Here is a 22,912-nt window from a genome sequence, read left to right on the forward strand (position 1 = left end):
GACATTTCTAAAGGTTCTGTATTCTTTTTCTTCTGCAATATGCAAAAGTATTTGTTTGAAAGAAATTCAAAAGAACAAATGCCAATGACAGAAAAGAGTGACCTCGGAGAAATCCATGTCTTATCACACTGCACAGTGCTGTGTATCAAACATGTGTGTTCTTAAAAAAAATAAATGCAAAATGGAAAGAAAAGTGGGGGAAAGTATTTATTTAGCCTAATCTCTCTCAGACATATTTCATGTTCTAGAAGTAATTTCGCCCATCATTTCTGATTCATCCAACTGCTGTTTTATTCTATGCTTTGCAAGGGCAAATGGACACCCACACCATTTGCAAAAGGTCTACAAGCTGAAAAACGTAGAAATATACCACAGTCTGAAATGTTGCTAAAAATATCTGTTTCATAAAATTGTGAGGGTTTTTTTTTTTTTTTTTTTTTTTTTTTTATTAATCTCAGTCATGTTGGCTGGAAGCTTGGCCAAGAGAGTTCATGACAGATTGTCAGCATAAGATTTCCCCAATAAAGATATTCATTTTGCTACATTCTGCTTTATAGTGAACTGAGATTCTAATTACACTTCGAATGGACGCTTGCTAGATTTTTATTGGCATGACTAATATTTAGAAGGAGAGAGATGAGCTAGTGGTGAAAATTTGTGTCTATAAAAATAAGATGGAGCAGCCACAGCAAATTATTTAACAGGAAATTATTTCCTGCAACCTTCCACAAGTGATGTAAACTTTATCTAAATAAATACTCATTACAAATGAAGCACATAATTTTGATCTCACTCATATAAGGTTTACACTGACTTTGTTATTTCTTGTGATTTACACTAGTGAATTAGCTTGAAAATGAGGCCCAAAACTTGTACATATTAGGGAATATACAGCATTATGCTGATTTAGCTTGTTTTCTCAAAGCTTCAAACACCAAAACTAGTTATGTTTTTCTTATTACCTTGTAGAGAAACTTCCTTCAAAAATGATTATATCCCCTATAAATAAAATGAAGTACTTACATACTATGGTAATAGGTGCCAGTTTAAAAACCCTTAAACAGATAAACACAGAATAAAACAAAACAAAATCACAGTTGCTTGGTAAGATTTCGAATAGTCTCTGATCTCTATGATTCCCATTTAGTTAAAATCCTTGCTTGTAGTATTGACACACACCTGTGTGTGTGAGATAGGGAGCTCTGCTTACTGTTGGAAGGCACATCCTCCTGGCTGTTCTGGAGATTAGCTCCACCAAGCAGACACCCCTTCCTGTGATTGCACTCCATCTCTCTCTCTCTCTCTCTCTGTCTGCAGCCCCTCTCATCCCAGGAGCTGCTGCTTCCTTTCTATGTGTTGGTCCTCCAGCCAGGTCACTCAGCAGTTTTCCTTTTCCAGGATGTTCATTCAAGGTCTCGCTCCACAGGCAGTCCTCACATCCTCTACCCTGACTATGTCTCTTCAGCAGTCTTCATATCCACTGCCCTTAGCTTTTCCACTCTGCAGTGGTTGGTAGGGGAACCCAGGCCCACCCTCTACTATGGGTTCCAGTCCAGGGCCCTGTAGTGAACAGTTAAGGTCTGCATCTACATCAGCTTTACTGCTCTTACCATGGACTCCTTCCTACCATGCTGCTTCTTCCCTTCCTTTCCCCTTACCTCAGGGAGTGGCGGGGGGAGATGCAAGGGGGAGGACTGCAGGCTTCCCCACTGCTCCCCACATTGTTGCCAGCCTTCTGGCTATATAGCATCTTCGTCTATACCATCACAGATGAGCTTCCTTCTAACTAGTGTCCCGCACACAACCTAAATCTCCCCCTTTGCAGCCTAATTGGCTGATTGGACCCACCTGCCCTAATTCAGCTCTTTCAGGGCCGATGTGGTGAATACACTCCGTTGCACTGTGATTTGTGCTTCACCAACCAGTTATAACTGATACAAGAAGTTGGCAGCTTGAATATGGCAGAAGGCACCATGGTCTTTTGCACAGGTTGCAGGACTGGAAGTCAGAAGACGTACCTGAGTTTTATTGGTTCTGCCACTGATTTCCTATGAGACTTTGAGCGAATCACTTACGACCTGGTTTTCAGAGGAGCTGAGTTGTCAAGAGTAATGGATGTGTGCTCAGAACCTCTGAAAATCAGATTAATCTCTCTGCCTCATTTCTCTTTCTGTAAAATGGAGATAATGATATTAATTCATGCTTATGTAGTGCTTTTTATCTGGAGATCTCTAAGCACTATGTAAGTGCTGAGTGCTATTTATGTGATTCTGTTAATAATTCTGATATTGCATGTTTCAGGAAAATGCTCTTATATGTTGTACATAAGGTAATGGCTAACTATGTCAGTCCACAGGATTATTGTTTTTACTTTGTGTTTGGTGCTATTTTCGGACTATTTAGCTCTTGACTCTTTCACACCTTCCTGTTTTGCTAAAAAGGTGTGTTGCAACCACACATTAAATTGTCTCAAATGAAACTGGGAAATTCTTATTTAAGAGTCAGTACCTTACTGCCAGATAAATGTTTAGGGCTCTAGTCCCCATTCAGTAAGCAAACAGCTTCTCTTTGAATCAATATCACTATATGTTAAGTACAGGAGGAAAGTCCCATTAAAGACAATGAAATTTAAACATGTGCTTAAAGTTTAGCACACACGTGTAGTTTACTGAATAGGGATGGTTTACTAAAAGGAAGCATCCAACCCTAACATCAGAAGTTTCCAAGCAGATGATTTAGAAATAAAGCAAACACTGTATGCTGATGATTTGCTCCTCAGATCCTGACATTGCTATTAATAGGGAGTTTTTCTCTAATATCTTGAAATCAGAATGAAATGGGCAAAAAATGGGGTTTTGCCTCTTACTAAAGTCTGCTTCCCAACCCATTTTATATGTTCTCTTCTGTGATAGAATGTACAAGGATTTAAATTCTGAGTTGTCCAATTTTTGCCTGACTTTAATTCAGCAATAAACACAGTGTTTCCCAAACTTGGGACGCCGCTTATGTAGGGAAAGCCCCTGGCGGGCCGGGCCAGTTTGTTTACCTGCTGCGTCCGCAGATCCGGCCAATTGCGGCTCCCACTGGCCGCAGTTCACTGCTCCAGGCCAATGGGAGTTGCTGGAAGCGGCAGCCAGGACATCCCTCAGCCTGCGCCGCTTCCCACAGCCCCCATTGGCCTGGAGCAGCGAACCGCGGCCAGTGGGAGCCACGATCGGCCGGACTTGCAGACGGGGCAGGTAAACAAACCGGCCTGGCCTGCCAGGAGCTTTCCCTACACAAGCAGCGACCCCAGTTGGAGAAACACTGCATTAAAAGATAGAAAACTAAGTAGTCCTTATTACCTGGTGGGGGCACTTAGACACAATAAAAATGGTCTTAGTGCCTCAGTTAACAAATTTATATATGGTCTCTTTCATTTCCAACTCACTTTTCCAGAAGTATTTTTCTCTCTGCTTAGGTTACATTTTCTTAAGCAAGTTTCCCTGCATTACAATTTGGCACACATAAGTCTCAATGCCCTGCTGTGAAATCACATGATGATATCTGGCTTAGTCTATGTTGCTTCACTCTCCCTTTGCAGTTTTTGCTCCCATCTCTGCAGCTATTCAAGGTTGGGCCCTTACTTAACAATTCATAAGGGTTGCTCACTATTGCTGTGAGTATGAAGGGTGCCGAGAGTAAGATATCACGTTTCAGGAATCAGTCATTTTTAATGCCAGAAGCTCTAACCATGTTATCTAGTACATAGCTGCACAGTGCACTGGAGACTGAAAGTGCTAAAGGTCTATAAGGACTAGTTATTTTTAGCTGTTGTTACAATAAAAGCACCTATGTCACCACTTTACCTTTTTACTTACTCTGGGTGAAATACATCCCTGTGGAGAGGGCCAGCACAAGGCCCATGTGCAACTGAAGTCCCACTTGCACCCTCTTTTGAGGGACTTAAAATGATCCATAGGTATGGTGTTATGACATGTAGGCCCCTTGGTAAAGGTCCCCTGTTCTTTGCAAACAAATCTTGTTTCAGACTTAACAAACTCACTACACCAAACACATCTCTTCCAGGTTATTTATCCAGAAGGGATAACATAAGGTATCCACAGAAAGCTCATAACTTATCAAAACTCATAGTCATTGTGAGAAGCATGTATGGGTAGTACTTAAGGAATAATGTAACTATAGTGAAAGTATGCTTTGTGGACTTCGATTAAAAGTCAGTCACCAAGGGATAATGTCGCGGTGCAGGAGGGAGTTGTCACCCCTGCCTGGCTAGCTGGTGACATAATGCAAAAATCAGTTGTCTAGCCTTGCTCCACCCCAGGACTATCAACGGAAAACCATCAGAGATAATTGCAAACAATCAAAACCTTGGAGGTAAAAAAGCTTGGAGGTAAAAAAGACACATTACAATAGACAGGGGATCGCCCTGTCTGTGAATAAAGACTGTTTCAGTATAACACACGGTGGGGAGGGGCACTCTGTATCCATTAACAGAGGAGACATTATGGAGCAGGGGTGTTTAAATGAAAGTTTGCATCCTGGTTCCTATAAAACCAGTCAACTCTCCGATAGACTGAACATTGCGGAGAACACCTACTTTACTACATAAGAAAGGTGACTGTTAATAAGTGTAGGCATTTTATGATTTTTGTTTTGTTTCATAACCACTTGTTTCTACCACTCATTTGGTTCAAGTGGAATCGCTATTCCTTCTTAAATAAACCTTCTCTTGTTTTATTACAAGTGCTGTGTGTTATACAGGCGCAGTGATTTAAGGTAAAACTAGTAGACTAAGGTGAAGTGCTTCTTTGGGGGTAGAGGATCTGGGATTTCTGTGAGAAGCCAGTGTCAGGGGCTGGATATCAGAGGGGAACGCTTCAAAGGGATGTGGGGCACACCTATTGTTAACCCGCAAGGCAAAGACAGAGCTGGCATCGCTTAGAGACTAGTGCTTGAATGGCAGACAGGCTGGTGGTGTTAGTGAGCTAACATCCAGCCACTATGGGCAAGGCCACCTTTCACTAGAGGCAGGAGGTAACAAGGTGACTCCAGTCCCGGGTATCCCAAGAACAGTCACAGTTGACCTTCTGCAGAGAGATAATCTCATCCTCTGTATGGATTTTGTCACATTATTATTAAGGCATCTTTCAATATTTGGGTACTATCTTGGGCTAACGCCATCTCTGCTATACTCCATTAATGTATTTGGCCCTGAGACTTTTCTCCCGTTACACAGAAAAATACTAGAATGTGTCCTCTATAGTTCTGTTTGGTTCCAATTTTGCACTAGTCCGCTACAGTATCTGTTATTGTTAAGTGTTCTATTACAACAGTGGTTCCCAAACTGGGGTTCGTGAACCCCTGGGGGTTCGCTAAATGTTACAGGGGGTTCTCGGGAAAAAATTCCCTAGTGGCAGACAGACCTGTCCCTAGGGATCCCGGGCAGCATGGGGCCAGCAGCCTGGAGCCCCTGGACTTCCAAGAGCTAAGCAGATCAAAGCAAACATATCTATCACACTGAGGAGATATAAACTTCAAGACTCCTTATAAGAAATGGAACGGGAGGTGGATATTTTTTGCTGCTTTTAAAATTAAATAGGCAGCTAGTATTGTTTTTAAATTATGAAGAACAAGTTTAAGCTTTCTTGTAATGTGCATTGTTTGCCTGGACTGCTCAAGACCGAAATGCTTGTGTAGGAGGAACTCTTTGAGTTGGCTTCTTCAATACCTTCATGCTGTTTCACATCTGATACTCCTTGATGAAACATAGGAGCCTTGTCTTACAACAGGCTTATTCAAAGTGATACAAGCTACGGAAGTGAGATCTTGGAAGAGTGTTGCCATTTTCATAATGTAATAAAAATACTGTAATGATAAATAATAATTAATAATAAATAGTAATAGGCATGTCATAGAAACAAATTTTATATTTCCAAGGTCACTGCTTTTATAATTTATACTCGGGTAAAGGAGAAAATCCCTGGAAATATTCATTCTTAGGAGGGAGTTCGTGAGACTTGACATTTTAGTGAAGGGAGTTCGCAGGTTGTTAAAGTTTGGGAACCACTGTGATACAAGATTCTCTTGCTCAATTTCACGTTTATTCAGAGAATCTGCAATTTCATTTCTTCGTGTGCATGTTTTGCCCGGAGGTGATCCCTCTATCTCAGATTGTTTCACTAGTACCAGTTGTATGTCTAATACAACATCAGTACTACATTTAATCAAGATTGAGTTTATGCAACATTTTGCTTAAAAGATTTTCAAAATTTAATTTATACCTTGTAGAGTTGGGTTTTTGACTCTGTCATGAAATCAAGCACTTGGAAAATAAGTAATCCCGAATGTGTATTTCATAGATGGGCAGTGTGTATAGAGGCCTGCCTCACTCTTTATATAGCAGTTCTGCTTGCCTTCAATCTCATTAAAATTGAAGATCCTTTGGGAATTTAAGTCATGGTTTGATTATGCCTCGGGTTAAGCACTTTAGCTCTTTTTTGGTAGTCTTCAAAATCTAGTTTTCATAAACTTTAAACAGTTGTGAGCTGTCTCCTGTCAGATGTTCATGGGGCAGTGTAAATGTATTTTGTTTTGACAATAAAGCACCATATCTGTGCACTCAACTCTCTGAATTTGGGTTGACTAATGATTAATGAATACAATTCAGCTGGTTTTAGGCCTTTTATATTTAACTACTTGATAGCAATTGACTTCACAGTTTGAGACCCGGAAAACCAAGCTCCTGGTAGAAAATAATTGATCTCCAGTTTTCACAAATGTGCTATCACATTCCAGAAATGAGTGTCTGTCTGGAAACCCCTTTATTTATTTAATAACACATAGCACGTGTCTTTTCAAAGGGTCACACCAACGGTAAGTCTCTCAATAAACCTCTGAAGTAGGTAAATATTATCCCCATTTTACAGATGATGCACAGAGAAGTTCAGGTTAAAATTTTACAAAAGATTTTGGGTGCCCATCCTTGGTCTGATTTTTCAGAAGTGTCGGGATATGCCATGCCAATTGAAATCAAAGGTAGCTATGAAAATTAGTACCAAGGTTGCTCAAATTGGACACACAACATCTCAATATATTTTAGCTTATGTTACTTTAACAGAGTTCGGAATAAACACAGAAGAAGCCTTTGATTCCCACTCCCCTGCTCTTTCTTGTGCAATCTATTGACTGTCACATTTTTTTGCAAAGTACCCAATAAATGAGTATTTTTTAATATTACTGAACAGTGGACTCTTCATATAAGCATCATGGAATGGAGATTTAATAAGTAGGTGTGACGGTGCATGACTCACCCCTGTGGCGCCTCCTGCTGGTCATCTCTGGGAATTAGTGTTTCCAGCCTCCGGAGCACCCTCTGCAGGCCAGTGTCCACTGCCCCCCTGTGTCCCTCCTGGGACCCAGTGACCCCACAGTCTCTGGATCTCCCGCTTCCAGGGGAACCCCCAGCCCCTATCCCCACCTCACCTCAGTATATGGCTACTGCCCAGTCCCCATCTAGCCCCCATTCACTGGGGCAGACTGCGCTGTATACGTCACTCATCACAGGCAAGAGGGGTTTGGACCTGCTGCCTCTGCCTACCCTTGGGCTGCCCCCTGCAATCCCAGTACCTATTCAGCATCATACTAGGCCTGCAGCCTGGGGGTTTCCAGGCCAGAGCTCCCCAGCTCCTCTGGCCTTTCCACAGCCCTGCTCCTATGCAGGTACACTCCCCAGCAGCCAGGCCCCTCCCTCTCAAAGGTGAGAGAGAGAGAGTCTGTTTGCTCCTGGCCCACTGCTCTTTTATAAGGGCCAGCTTCGGCCTGATTGGGACATGGCCGCAGCTGTGGCTGTTTCCCAAATCAGCAGAGGCTTGCTGCTTTCCTAGCAGCAGCCTTTTGCAGTCTCAGCCCTCTCCCAGGGCTGATTTCAAGCCCTACAGGGCAGGAACGGATGACCACCCCGCTACAGTAAGTCATCCCTCTAACATTTTAACATTTGAATGATTGGAAGGCAGCAAACTGAGGGTTTGATCCTGTAATCTCAGTATACCCAGAACTCTGTTGTTATAAATTGGAGTCTTGGAGTGTGCAAAAAATTCCAGATCAGGTCCTTACCTCAACAAATGATCCCCCACTCCGGTCTGGCATCCATGCTGCAAGGTCGTATTTTTGAAATACTAATATTCCATTGGAATAAAATGTAGTAGTGGGCATGTAACCAATACCTCAGCCAGGCACTGGTGGTGCATTTGGCTCCATTTACCTGGTTCTGGTACATAAAGTAGTAGCAAAGCGATTAATAAAGTTTACGGGATGCGTGTTCCTATTTTTCTATTTGTAAGCAATCCAAGGGGTCTCCAGAATGGTGACGGGGAAAAGGCCATTTGTATTATGGTGGATTCCTTTCAGGAAGCTATTGTAAATCTGATGTAAATATTAACATACTACATTTTTATTATTAACATTTTAATTTTTTTCATATTGCAGTCCTAGTCTAGAGGGAAATTTTGGGGACTTTTTCAATGTGATGCAGCAGGATTTGCCCGTAAAATGATTGAGTGGAATCTCTGAACTGAATACATTCTAAATGATGCCATTGACATTGGGCACCATTGTGAAGTGCCTTGGCGTGGACATATAAAAGAGGTGACGGGATTGCAGGAATCTCCCTCCCACCTTTCCTTCCCCACCCTCTTGACATCCTGCACAAGATCTAGACACTCCCTGAACTTGGGGAGCAGAGAGATATCTCTAGAGCCCTCACAGGTTCAAGTACAATACAGTGGATACCCAGCCAAATCCAAGACATAAACATGTTGCTGTTTTGCTTCATTGTGGCTTTGAACTGCTTCCCAGAACCAGCAGTGCTCTTGCAATTGGCTCCCTTTGGGCTGATGCTTTCCTATGCCCCTCTGGTGCAGTCCAGAAACAAAAAAGGGAAAGTTAATACTGCTCAGAGCAGTAGTAGGCAACAAATATGTGAAGATACCTAACACTGCTTAGCAAACAGGACTTGATCATAGACTGGTTCCGAGGTGATACCATAATCGGTAAATATAATAATTATTTATTTCATATCCCTTAACAGTAAAACTCTGATGTTTCTTTTTCAGGCATCTTGTTTTCACTGGTGGTCGTGATGTATGTCATCTGGGTCCAGGCAATGGCTGATCTGGAAAACTACATGAATATGAAAAAAATTGATTGCCCAGACTTTGTTGCTTATGTGCACTATGGCTGGTCTTTCATACTGGCTCCTATAGGAATATTTTTTGCTTTGTTTGCAGGAATGCTCTTCCTATTAGTAGGGCGTACTATTCAACTGCACTCTGACTTATCACACATCTAATAATTGGTGTACTGGGATTGTGATAAAACTTTTAAACTGGAACACAAATTATGTACATTATTGCCATTACTACTATATAGCATTTGTAGAGGCACTTCTAGAATTGCTTAAGTTACATGTTTAATTGAGACGTTCCTATGGGACATAAAACTCACTATAGGAAAAAAAATAACGTTCATTCCTATCCAATTTCTTTAAGTTCTTTAGGTACTACATGGAATGGTTCTCCACATAACATTAGTTGCAGCATTAGATCTCCCTGCAAACACGGGAGGGTAAAAAACCACCAACAACATAAAAATGGGTCAAATCTGGATTTTCTACGTTTGTCTTAACCATTTACTTTGTGCCACTGTCAAAAAAGTCCTTGTGGAGAATGGTAAAGACAGAGGAAAACAAGTGTCCAACAGGGTAATTTAATCCACCTCCTCTCCCCCTTTCCAAAACTTTCCTTTGCTTTAATATGAACAAACACTTCTGCACTTAAAAATAGAGTACAGTTGTTCATGCAGTATCCACATGAACTGGGCAGTAGAGAAGATGATTCCAGTGAATAATGATTTGGGGCTAGTATCTACATGTAATAGCTTAACTGTCAACATGATATGTTTTGCTGCTATGTAAACATTTGAAAGCTGTATTCTTCGTTATTCTGAAATCTGTATTCTTTTGTTGCATGGTTCTGTAAGCCAAAATAATATAGTTAAACTACTAACTAAAGGTATGCCAAAATTATATAATAAAACATATGGTGTAGATTTTTTATATCAAGTTTTTACCTGGACATTTTGTAGGTATGTTTGATTATTGGCTTTTTCAAACATTATCTGTGATTTACATACTTTAAATAGTGAAAAATTGCTGTATAATGAGATTTTTAATTAAAAATGTTTATTATGAATATAAAGTGCACGAACATGTAATTCTTCTGCAGCCCTCAATTTTCTAAATATTTGTATATGAAATCTACAACATGATAGACCAAATCCTGCTTGCCTGCAAATAGTCCCAATGAAAGCAATGAGACTACTCCAGTGAGGAGGGAAGCAGGATTTGGACCAACATTATGTAACTGGGGATAACTGGCTGTGTGTGTTTGTGCCTGCGTGCATGAGTGTAGGTGCTTGTATTCCTAGAGTGGAGGGGGTAGAGTTCTAATATTAGGGAAAGTTCTTTTGCTTGGTACTAGTTCTGGTTGAAATTCAACCCGAGAGCATGGGTAGAATTTGCACTTTGTAACTCAGTGCAAAGAAGTCTTGGATTGATGGAGAAACATAAAGATTATATGTTGGTTTCTTCTAGTACCCAGTGCTTCATTCCACAGCGGTTATGAGTACTAATGGCATCTCTAACTGGCAGGAAAGCAGTGACCTCTTAGAAGATGTGGTGAGATAGATTGTCTGTTGCTTCCAGTCCAGCAGCAATCCAAATTAACTCCCCACCCCTTGCAGATACAATACCCCTTGTCTTATGATCCTGTCCTGAATTACATGATCATATGCTGTTTCTCAAATAATGCAGAATGTCCTCATTTTTTCTCTATAACCTTAGATATTCAATGGCAATTGTGTGAGTCAATTTGATGATCAAGAACTATTTGACTAGAAAACATTGGCAAGCCCTGTCCAACGCTCCTCAGGAGGGAATCCTTCTCCACAACCCCTTAGGAGGTCAGCAGGGGGTGACACACTTCCCTGCAACCCTTAGAAGCTGTGGAGTGCTGAGAAGCCTCAGAGCTGGGCTCCTTCCTGCAAACCTTACAATGTGTGCAACAGCAACTAATAGATTCTTCAAGGAATGAGCCAAAGGCTCCTGTGGAGCCCTTAATTCAGCCTATGTGCATTTTCAGAACTCTTTCTATTATGCAGCTAAATTGGCTAGCTACCTGCGTGCAATTCAGCTTTCCTTAATGGTGCACTTTGGGCCAGACTGTGGCATAAACTAAATAGGAGGATAAAAGAGAGATGTACAATATGTCGTTCCCATACCGTTCACTTGGAAATTCAGTGATGCCTTTTTACTGAACTATGGAATCTTGCCTTTCTTTGAATGGATTATGTCACTCACATCTCAACAGCATGCTAATTTTTAGTAAAGGCTTGAATATTCCATTTAGCTGGTTACCCTCACTTTCTAGCCTGTACTAAATGGCTGAGACTCGGGACATTTTCACTCAAATTCACACTTTGGAATTATTCTACCATTGTGATGTAGCAATTACTTTAATTTCCATCATCTTTTCTGCTCTTATGGCAGAACTCAGGTGGCACAGAGCAGAATGGTGCCCTTTTTTGTGGAAACCCATTTTTCTCATTTATTCAAAGTACAGTAGTCAGATTATGGGATCTTTTGTTTTGACATCATGGGCTTGATCCTCATCTGGTGTAAAACAGCAGAGATTCACTGATCTTAATAGAGCTCTGCTGTTTTACACCAGATCAGGATCTAATTTGGTTGTTTGGTTCTACTGTCGGTTGGGTAGTCTCTCCAATTTCCATAAAAAAACATGGGGGGCAGATTGTCACTACAAGCCCAGGCAACGGCTAGTCCCTGCCCTACACCTGTCATGCTGGCTACTTGGACTAGTTGGGTTGAGAGGGGCTTTGTTTACACACACTCACAATACGGCAGCCCGTGCAGCTGAGCCATTGGGCAGAATGTTATGATATGCTGCTGTTGTAGACCAGCAGTAAAGGGGGGGAAGAAGGGTGGGAATGGTGCCCAGAGGTGCTGTTTCCTGATGCGTCAAGCTGTGCCTAAACGCCTTTGGTACTTTGGTTTTCAATACATTTAATTACAGAGAAACGGCCTTTTAAGTACTCTAGGAAGGGCAGGCTAGCTAGAGAGTCTTGCTCTGTGGTATTCTTCAGATTTAAGGTTTATCTAGAAACACTGGTGGTGACACCACTATTTTCGCGATTAGAGCACAGTAAAAGATTTTTAAAAATGGTTAAATGCTTTAATCTAAATATCTGGTGAAATTCATCAAATGAATTTTTCCCAACTGTATCTCTATTTTAATTGACCTTGCAGCTGACCAGTCTGTGGGAAATAGTAAGAAAAAAATGTTTATCGACTAATTTATTTGGAAAAAGATTGTGAAAGGGGACAAATAAATAATAACAAATATTTTGTTCCCAGCTCCTATCACAGTACTATGTTGGAGGCTGGCGGTGTTACTAGGAATCTTGGTCCCCAGCAAAAAGGAGGCTGCGAGGGGCATTCACTTTGTGGAGAACAATGCAGAGGCAACACTATGGAGCAGTGCCCTCTGGCAGCCATTTGATGCAGCTGTTATTGGTTCCAGAGGAAGGGATTGACACAAAATGGCAAATGCCGCTGTAGCTGGGATTACAATGAAAGATTCTTCCTAGTTTATTCCAGTTTCTAGGTGGGTTGCTTGAGTTCCTGCTGAGCATGATCTTCATTAGGTTCCTGGTAATTTATTAATATTTAAATTAGTGAGGCAAAGGAATTATATTCTTTGTGGAAACAAAGAAAGAATCTGGTTTTATTACTCTGCAGGGTGTTTAGCTATTAGTCACAAACTCCAAAAAAGCCCCGCGATGTGTTAGTAAACTGTTAATAACAGAACGTGCTGCTTTCCACATCCTTAAACAGCTGCTTATTCTCTTTTAATAGGTGATCCCAAGTATTAAACCTCACACAGGTGTTAGGTGATAAGTTGTCACAGCCCTTACTCAGTCATGCAAGGAAGTGAGGCAAAGTTAAAAAAAACTGTGTATGCATGAGAAAAGAAGACTGAGCAGGGACCAGATAACAGTCTTCAAATGTGTTAAGTGCTGTATAAAGAGGATCATGATCAGTTGTTCTCCATGTCCACTGAAGGTAGGGCAAGAAGTAATGGGCTTAATCTGCAGCAAGGGAGATTTAGGTTAGATATTAGGAAAAACTTTCTAACTATACAGATAGTTAAGTTCTGGAATAGGCTTCCAAGGGAGGTTGTGGAATCCCCATCACTGGAGGTTTTTAAGAACAGGTTGGACAAACATCTGTCAGGGATGGTCAAGAACAGTGGTCTCCAGTCTTTTTACGCCCACGATCACTTTTTGAATTTAAGGGCAACCCAGGATCTACCCCGCCCCTTCCATGAGGCCCTGCCCCTTCCCCAAAGCCCCGCCCCACTCACTTCATCCCCCCTCATCACTCACTCTCCCCCAACCTCACTCTCTTTCACCCGGCTGGGGCAAGGGGTTTGGGTTTGGGAGGGAGTGCGGGCTCTGGGCTGGGGCTGGGGGTTGGGGTGCAGGAGGAGGTGAGGGGTGGAAGCTCTGGGAGGGTGTTTGGGTCCAGGAGAGGGCTCTGGGCTGGGGCAGAGTGTTGTGGTGCAGGAGGAGGTGCGAGGTGCTGGCTCTGGGAGGGGGCTCAGGGCTGGGGGTTGGGGTGCAGCCTCCCGCCAGGTGGCACTTACTGCGGGCGGCTCCCTGTTGGGAGCACAGTGAGGCCAAGGCAGTCTCCCTGCCTGCCCCGGCCCCACGCTGCTCCCGGAAGGGGCCAATGTGCTTCTGTGGCCCCTGGGAGAGACGACGGGGGGCATGTGGCTCTGCGCACTGCCCCTCTCTGTGGGCACCACCCCCAAAGCTCCCATTGGCCAAAGTTCCTCATTCCCAGCCAGTGGGAGCTGCGGGGGCAGTGCTTACAGGCAGGAGCAGCACGCGGAGACTCCTGCCCCTCCAGGGGTTGCGGGGGCATGCTGGCCGCTTCTGGGAGTGGTGTGGGGCCGCGGCAGGCAGGGAGCCTGCCTTAGTGGCAGCCCTGCTACACCGCTCGAGATTGCGATCGACTGGGAGAGTCCCCAGGATCGACCGGTTGGTGACCACTGGTCTAGGAGGTTTGCCTGGTCCTGCCTCAATGCAGGGGGCTGGACTACATGACCTCTTGAGGTGCCTACCAGCCCTACATTTCTATGATTCTAAGGAAGTAGAAATAAGCTGCCCCTCACCCTTACTCCCCTGCATGGCCCTGCTCAGATTGTGTCCCCAGCTGAGGAGTAGGGAAGACAAAGAGCTACATGTGCAACACTCTCCTCTGTAGGGGGGCAGGGAGGGGATGGAGCCAGAGTCTCCATGAAGTCCACCAGGGTCTTTGATATTTCTAATTGATTTTACAAGAAAGATACTACACTGATGGGCAGTGGCATAAAACCTTAAAGTAGGCAGAGTGGAAAGAACCCTGCTTCTGTGCCCCCCCTCCCCACTTGTCAACCAGAGTAGCTGGCCAGGTGCACAGAAAGTGTAAACTGCTCCATTAAAAGGATGAAGTTATTAACTCATCCCCCTAGCAAGGGGGAACTGTGATCATCTGAGTCATAATTCAGTCCCTAGTCTGCTCCTGAGGCAGTGCAGCTATGTTACAATCTTAGCCCCTGTGAGTAACTGCTCACCAGTAAGAATAAGGGGTTCACAATCTGGCCCTAAAGGACTACAAAATATTCTCACAGCACAAAGCAGAAATTCACTGTCCTCTTAAATGGGAATAGCTCTACTTAGCCCCACCCTGAGGGTGGAATTTGAGCTAGTAACAGCTGAATTCAGAAGGCTAAGGCACTAAAGCCCAATAATTTATGAATCAGACACTAAGCCACAGTCTTGCCGTAGAGGATTGTAATGTCTTGAGCATGCTAACTACTGAATAGCTTGAATCAAATGTACCATTCTGCGGATATAATTAAGAATTCTTTCAAATTGAAACAAGGTACATAGCATGTTGGGAAGCAGACTTACACAAACTGGCTTGCTTGCACTGTTCAAAAAATGTACTGTTTATATGTGTTCAAGAGAGAGCAAAACCCTGCCTCAGTATACTAATTAGAATAGTAACTTATTCATAGATTCATAGATTTTAAGGCCAGAAAGGACCACTGTTATCAGCTTGTCTGACCTTCTGTATAACAAAGGCCATAGTATTTCCCTGTATTAATTCCTGCTTCATGACCAATAGCTGTAGTTAAAATAGAGCATAACTTTTCGAAAGACACCCAGTCTTGATTTAAAAATTACCAGTGATGGAGAATCCACCACAGCCCTTGGTACATTGTTCCAATGATTAATTACCCTCACTTTTTAAAAAAATGCCTTTTATTTCTAGTCTGAATTTGCCTAGCTTCAACTTCCAGCCACCGGTTCTTGTTATCCTTGTGTCTGCTAGAATGAAGAGCCCTCTATAATCCAATTTCAGTTTCCCATGTAGGCATTTATAGATTGTCATCAAGTCACCCCTTAACTTTCTCTTTGATAAACTAAGTAGATTGAGTCTATCACTGTAAGGTATATTTTCCAATCCTTTAATCGTTCTTATTGGTCTTCTCTGAACCATCTCCAGTTTATCAACATCCTCCTTGAGGTGTGGACACCAGAACTGGTTGCACTTGTGCCAATTACAGAGGTAATATAGTCTTCCTACTCCTACCCGAGATTCCCATTTATACGTCCAAGGAGTGCATTAGCCCTTTTGACCAGAGCATTGCACTGGGAGCTCATAGTTGCTGATTATCTGCCATGACCCCCAAGTCTTTTTCAGAGTCACTGCTTCCCAGGATAGAGTCCCCCATCCTGGAAGTGTGGCTTACATTCTTTGTTCCTAGATTTATGACCTTACATTTGGTGAAATCCAAAACCAGAATTTCAGGGTCCAATTGGAAAAGTCCTGACTGCTGAAATTCACTTTATTAGAATCAAAATATACTCTCGGGTACACTGGAGTAAATCTGGTGTAGCTCAATTGAAGTCAAAGGAGTTAAGACAAAACAGAAGTTGGTACTTATTGATTAATGGTGTCAAAAGAGATGACATGCAAGTATAACTGTATCATATTGTCCTTCAGCCCTCCCCTATCCACTATATCCCGTTTAAGTGGGGCAGAATTTCCCTCTCCTCATCAACTTGAAACTTCATCATAGGACCTACCTATCTAAGAGACTGCTTCATTCCCCCATGCCATGCTGCTACGTAGTGGTTAGTCGAGGTGCCTGGGCAAGAGCCCAATTGTTATAAAAGATAGTGGAGGGCTGGCAAGATGTTTTCCAGTAGTGCTCCTCAGCTTTGGATCTTGTTTCTTACCCAGGTCTGTAACAACCTCATTTGGTTAGTCCTGGGCCTTGGGGCATACTTCCAGGCCCATCTTTTCTCCCTTGGCTGTGAGGAGAAGTGTGTTGTGCAGAACTGAGTAGTGGTGGTGTGGGAAGGCTGATTAGTTTGTTGCTGTCACTGGTTATTTGAACTGGGGTAATTGACAGGTCATTTATTATTTATATATTTCTAAAAGGTGCTCAAGGGTGGGCAGAGATCTGGCTGGGTGCTCTTGTATTGTAGTTTGTACAAATCAAAACAAATAAATAAAGCATAAGGTGCTGTGATGGGATTACAGACCCCACATGAAGGCAAAAGGAGTGGCAGATCAGTATTGGGCCAAGAAGACCCTGCCTCTCAGCAGCTGTCAGGCATGCTCCCTATGAAGGGCCTGCTTAAAAGGGAACTCTGCCAGTCTGGCAAGCGAGACCATGGGGGAGAGACTGGCTGAAAGAAGGCAGACAGGCTGCAGCCACGGAGGCAGAGCAAGCTACAGGTCAAGGACTCGTAGTTTAAGTGGGGCAGAATTTCCCTTTCCTACCTGCCACATGGGGCCACAACAGGGGTACCCCGAACTCACCCAGCAATATCGTCAATTTATCCAGCTACACACTCAACCCATCAGAAGAGTCTGTCCTATCTCGGGGACTCTCCTTTTGCCCCAGCACCCCCACGAACATGATACTGTTCTGTGGTGATCTGGAAGCCTACTTTCGCCGCCTCCGACTCAAAGAATACTTTCATGATAACACTGAACAGCGCACTGATACACAGATACCCTCCCACCAACAAGACAGGAAGAAGAACTCCACATGGACTCCTCCTGAGGGTCGAAATGACAGTCTGGACCTATACATAGAATGCTTCCGCCGACGTGCACAGGCAGAAATTGTGGAAAAACAACATTGCTTGCCTCATAACCTAAGTCGTGCAGAACGCAATGCCATCCACAGCCTCAGAAACCACCCTGACATTATCATCAAAGAGGCTGATAAAGGAGGTGCTGTTGTCATCATGAACAGGTCTGACTACCAGAAGGAGGCTACCAGACAACTCTCCAATACCAAATTCTACAGGCCGCTTTCCTCAGATCCCACTGAGGAATACACTAAGAAACTGCACCATCTACTCAGGACACTCCCTACACTAACACAGGAACAAATCAACATACCCTTAGAGCCCCGACCCGGGTTATTCTATCTACTACCTAAGATCCACAAACCTGGAAATCCTGGATGCCCCATCATCTCGGGCATTGGCACTCTCACTGAAGGACTGTCTGGATATGTGGACTCCCTACTCAGACCCTACGCCACCAGCACTCCCAGCTATCTCCGTGACACCACAGATTTCCTGAGAAAACTACAATGCATTGGTGACCTCCCAGAAAACACCATCCTAGCCACCATGGATGTAGAGGCTCTCTACACAAACATCCCACATACAGATGGAATACAAGCTGTCAGGAACAGTATCCCTGATGATGACACAGCACAACTTATTGCTGAGCTCTGTGACTTTATCCTCACGCACAATTATTTCAAATTTGGTGACAATATATACCTCCAGACCAGTGGCACCGCTATGGGCACCCGCATAGCCCCACAATATGCCAACATTTTTATGGCTGACCTGGAACAACGCTTCCTCAGCTCTCGTCCACTCATGCCCCTTCTCTACCTACGCTATATTGATGACATCTTCATCATCTGGACCCATGGGAAGGAGGCCCTGGAAGAATTCCACCATGATTTCAACAGCTTCCACCCCACCATCAACCTCAGCCTGGACCAATCTACACGGGAGGTCCACTTCCTGGACACCACCGTACAAATAAGCGATGGCCACATTAACACCACCCTATACCGAAAACCCACCGACCGCTACGCCTACCTTCATGCCTCCAGCTTCCACCCCGGTCACACCACACGATCCATCGTCTACAGCCAAGCACTGAGGTACAATCGCATCTGCTCCAACCCCTCAGACAGAGACCAACACCTACAAGATCTTCACCAAGCATTCTCAAAACTACGATACCCACACAAGGAAATAAAGAAACAAATCAACAGAGCCAGACGTGTACCCAGAAGACTCCTGCTACAAGACAGGCCCAGAAGAGAAACCAACAGAACTCCGCTGGCCATCACCTACAGTCCTCAGCTTAAACCTCTCCAACGCATCATCAGTGATCTACAACCCATCCTGGACAATGGTCCCTCACTTTCACAGACCTTGGGAGGCAGGCCAGTCCTCGCCCACAGACAACCTGCCAACCTTAAGCATATTCTCACCAGCAACCACGCATCGCACCATAACAACTCTAACTCAGGAACCAACCCATGCAACAAACCTCGATGCCAACTCTGCCCACATATCTACACCAGCAACACCATCACTGGACCTAACCAGATCAGCTACAACATCACCGGCTCATTCACCTGCACGTCCACCAATGTTATATATGCCATCATATGCCAGCAATGCCCCTCTGCTATGTACATTGGCCAAACTGGACAGTCACTACGGAAGAGGATAAATGGACACAAGTCAGATATCAGGAATGGCAATATACAAAAACCTGTAGGAGAACACTTCAACCTCCCTGGCCACACAATAGCAGATGTTAAGGTAGCCATCTTACAGCAAAAAAACTTCAGGACCAGACTCCAAAGAGAAACTGCTGAGCTTCAGTTCATCTGCAAATTTGACACCATCAGATCAGGATTAAAAGGAAAGACTGTGAATGGCTATCCAACTACAGAAACAGTTTCTCCTCCCTTGGTGTTCACACCTCAACTGCTAGCAGAGCACCTCACCCTCCCTGATTGAACTAACCTCGTTATCTCCACACTGATATATACCTGCCTCTGGAGATTTCCATTACTTGCATCTGAAGAAGTGAGGTTCTGACCCACGAAAGCTTATGCTCCCAGTACCTCTGTTAGTCTCAAAGGTGCCACAGGACCCTCTGTTGCTTTTTACAGATTCAGACTAACACGGCTACCCCTCTGATACAGGTCAAGGACTGTGACTGTGAGTAAGACTTGTCTGGGATCGCCCTTCCCACTGACTAAGTGTGGGACAACTGAACTGTAAGGATGAGCTGGGAAGCATCCACCTTCTCACAGCTGAAGCCCTGAACTACTGGTACTGTGTAAGCAGAAGGCTAGGGCCATGCCCCACATGGAAGGGAAAACAGGGAATATAGGAATCAGCCCAGGGGAGGCTGATTATGAGTGACAGTCAGAAGGAACTGAGCCACCCCCCACCTCTCTCCCCTTGGGCACTGCACTGGGACCCAGTGGAGAGGGAGGGCCTAGGTCCCCCTAGCCTTCCCCCAGCCTCTTGAGAGATCCTGGAGGGTCCTGGGCGGAGCACAACAAACTGTGGCTTGGTTTCTGGGCCCCTGGACTATCTGGAAGAGCTGCCTCAAGGCTCAGAGAGACCGTTTGGTTGTGGCCTAACTACTAGGCCTGCTGGTCCCCGAGTGAAGCCTGGGCACACTAGAGCAGAAGAGGAACAAGCAAAAGATGGATTTTGACAACCCATTGAAATGGGTTATGCATCAGCAGCAACAACAGCAGCAGTCCCAATTATATTATTTCTCTATGAAATGGGAAATAAGAACAACCTGGGGAATTACAGACCAGTCAGCTTAACTTCAGTAGCTGGATCAGTTCTGGGTCTGGTTCTGTTCAATATCTTCATCAATGATTTAGATAATGGCATAGAGAATACACTTATAAATTTGTGGATGATACCAAGCCGGGAGGGGTTGCAAGTGCTTTGGAGGATACAATTAAAATTCAAAATGATCTGGACAAACTGGAGACATGGCCTGAAGTAAATAGGATGAAATTCAATAAGGACAAATGCAAAGTACTCCACTTAGGAAGGAACAATCAGTCGTACACATACAAAATGGAAAATGACTGCCTAGGAGGAGTACCGCAGAAAGGGATCTGGGGGTCACAGTAGATCACAAGCTAAATATGAGTGAACAGTGTAACACTGTTGCAAAAAAACAAAACAAATATCATTCTGGGATGTATTAGCAGGAGTGTTATAAGCAAGACATGAGAAGTAATTCCACGCTACTCCACGCTTATTAGGCCTCAACTGTAGTATTGTGTCCAGTTCTGGGCACTACATTTCAGGAAAGATGTGGACAAACGGAAGAAAGTCCAGAGAAGAGCAACAAAAATGATTAAAGGTCAAGAAAACATGACCTATGAGGGGAGACTGAAAAACTGAGTGTGTTTAATCTGGAGAAGAGAAGACTGAGAGGGGACATGATAACAGTTTTCAAGTGTATAAAAGGTTGTTACAAGGAGGAGGGAGACAAATTGTTCTCCATAGTCTCTGAGGATAGGACAAGCAGCAATGTGCTTAAATTGCAACAAGGGAGGTTTAGGTTGGACATTAAGAAAAACTTCCTAACAGTCAGGGTGGTTAAGCACTGGAATAAATTGCCCAGGGTGGTTGTGGAATCTCCATCACTGGAGGTTTTTAAGAGCTGGTTAGACAAACACCGGTCAGGGATGGTCTAGATCAGTACTTCTCAAAGCCGGTCCGCCGCTTGTGCAGGGAAAGCCCCTGGCGGTCCGGGCTGGTTTGTTTACCTGCTGCGTCTGCAGGTTCGGCCGATCGTGGCTCCCACTGGCCGCGGTTCACCGCTCCAGGCCAATGGGGGCTGCGGGAAGCGGCGCGGGCCGAGGGATGTGCTGGCCGCCCTTCCCACAGCCCCCATTGGCCTGGAACAGTGAACCGCGGCCACTGGGAGCCACGATTGGCTGAACCTGAGGACGCAGCAGGTAAACAAACCAGCCCGGCCCGCCAGGAGCTTTCCCTGCACAAGCGGCAAACCGGCTTTGAGAAGCACTGGTCTAGATAATACTTAGTCCTGTCATGAGTTCAGGGGACTGGACTAGATGACCTCTCAAGGTCGCTTCCAGTCCTACAATTCTATGATTCTATGAATTAATCTAGCAGTTGGCCGCCCAACAACAGCACTTGCAGCAGCAAACAACTCATCAGGGATTTGGTGGCCCAGCAAAGAGACCAACGGCAGCAACTGGTGCAACTGGTGCAGCTGATGGCTGTTTCATCCTCAGGGCATGTCAGGGAGTTCCCTAGCAGGCAACACCAGCCTGGACCTGGCCTCAAGTCATCCATTGAAAGAAACAAAAATAAGGATGCAGGATGACCCAGAGGCATTACTGGTAACCTTTGAAAGGGTGGCCCTGGTGGCTAGCTGGCCTGCAAATAGCCACTCGACAGAGGCAGCCCAGGCTCTGTACTGGCATCTCAACACGAGGGCTGTACAAGACTTGCTTAAGACAGCCATGCTAGGCACCTTTGATATTTCTGCAAAGACATACTGCCAGTGATTTCAGGGGCTACCTGGGGCACAACTATGGGCGGTGGCCCAGGACCTGAGAGAACATTTCTGGCAGTGGCTCCAGTTCTGTGAAAAGTTGGGAGACCAAATAGCCAAAATAATTGTCCTAGAACAGTTCACACATATTCTCCTGGCTGGAGGACAGGAATGGGTGATGTGCCAACATCCTGAAACCCTCTCCAAGACCATAACCTTGGTGGAGGATTACCATTTCTCCACAAGGCCCAGGGTGGAACCCCTCGGGTTGGTCCAGTCCCACCTCAACTGACCCAAGTGACAGAAAGGGAGAGTGGGGGGTGTGGCGCAGAAGAACAGGGCTACCTGGGCCCAGTAAGGGTGTGGGGGGGAAATCAAGAGTAGCAGGTTGGGACATGCCTCCACCAGAACCAGGACATAAGAAGGGTGAGGGACCTGGGAGCCAGCCCCTCCCTGAAAATGTCAGGAGTCAAGATGGGGCTCTCCTTGGGACAGGGGTTTGTTTCATGTGTGGGAAGCCAGAACACTTCTGCTGTGACTACCCGTACATGGACTGCCTCTACGACCAAGTGTGTGTGGCCGAATCATGGCCCATAAAAGGGGGCCAGGAAAACTGTTAGAGCCCATACAGGTCAATGGTATGGAGGTGCAAGGATTGACTGACTCGAATTGCTCCCAGAGTCTGGTAAGGGAGAATCTGGAGTGGCCTGAAACAGTTCCCACAGGGACTGTCTCTTCGCAGTTCATTCATGGAGATATGCATCCTTACCCCACGGAAAATGTACAGCTGAGGATGCGGAACCACAATGAGGAGATCTGTGTGGGGACAGCCCTGAGCCTGGCATATCCGGTGATAATTGGGTGAGATTAGAGAGCTTTTAGAGACCTGATGAGGTCTGAGAATGGGAGGCCCTGTGAAGGACCAACAGCAACACTGGAGAAAAGGAAATGGCAGAGCTGCAAGCCTTAGCAGGTGAAGACAGGAAGGAAGACCCAGGAGAAGGAACATTGGCCCCTGTGGACGATGCGTCAACTGGGGTGGGACAGACTTTTTCCAAGGGGGTCAAATGATAGGAGAAATTAAGTGAGCTGGCA

The 22,912-nt window shown here is 44.7% G+C and overlaps 1 protein-coding gene across 1 annotated transcript in view; it reads left to right on the forward strand.

Moving 5' to 3' along the window:
- TMEM182 (transmembrane protein 182) overlaps positions 1–10,256 on the forward strand; it is a 31,818-nt gene extending 21,562 nt beyond the window's left edge. The window contains exon 5 of the mRNA XM_054010292.1: positions 9,114–10,256. Coding sequence (XP_053866267.1) covers positions 9,114–9,349 — 236 coding nt within the window. The 3' untranslated portion in view covers positions 9,350–10,256. The remainder of the gene's footprint in view (positions 1–9,113) is intronic.
- The last annotated feature ends 12,656 nt before the right edge of the window (positions 10,257–22,912 follow it).

Source organism: Malaclemys terrapin, chromosome 1 (genome assembly GCF_027887155.1).
Source record: "Malaclemys terrapin pileata isolate rMalTer1 chromosome 1, rMalTer1.hap1, whole genome shotgun sequence".
In the NCBI taxonomy this organism is placed as follows: domain Eukaryota; kingdom Metazoa; phylum Chordata; order Testudines; family Emydidae; genus Malaclemys; species Malaclemys terrapin.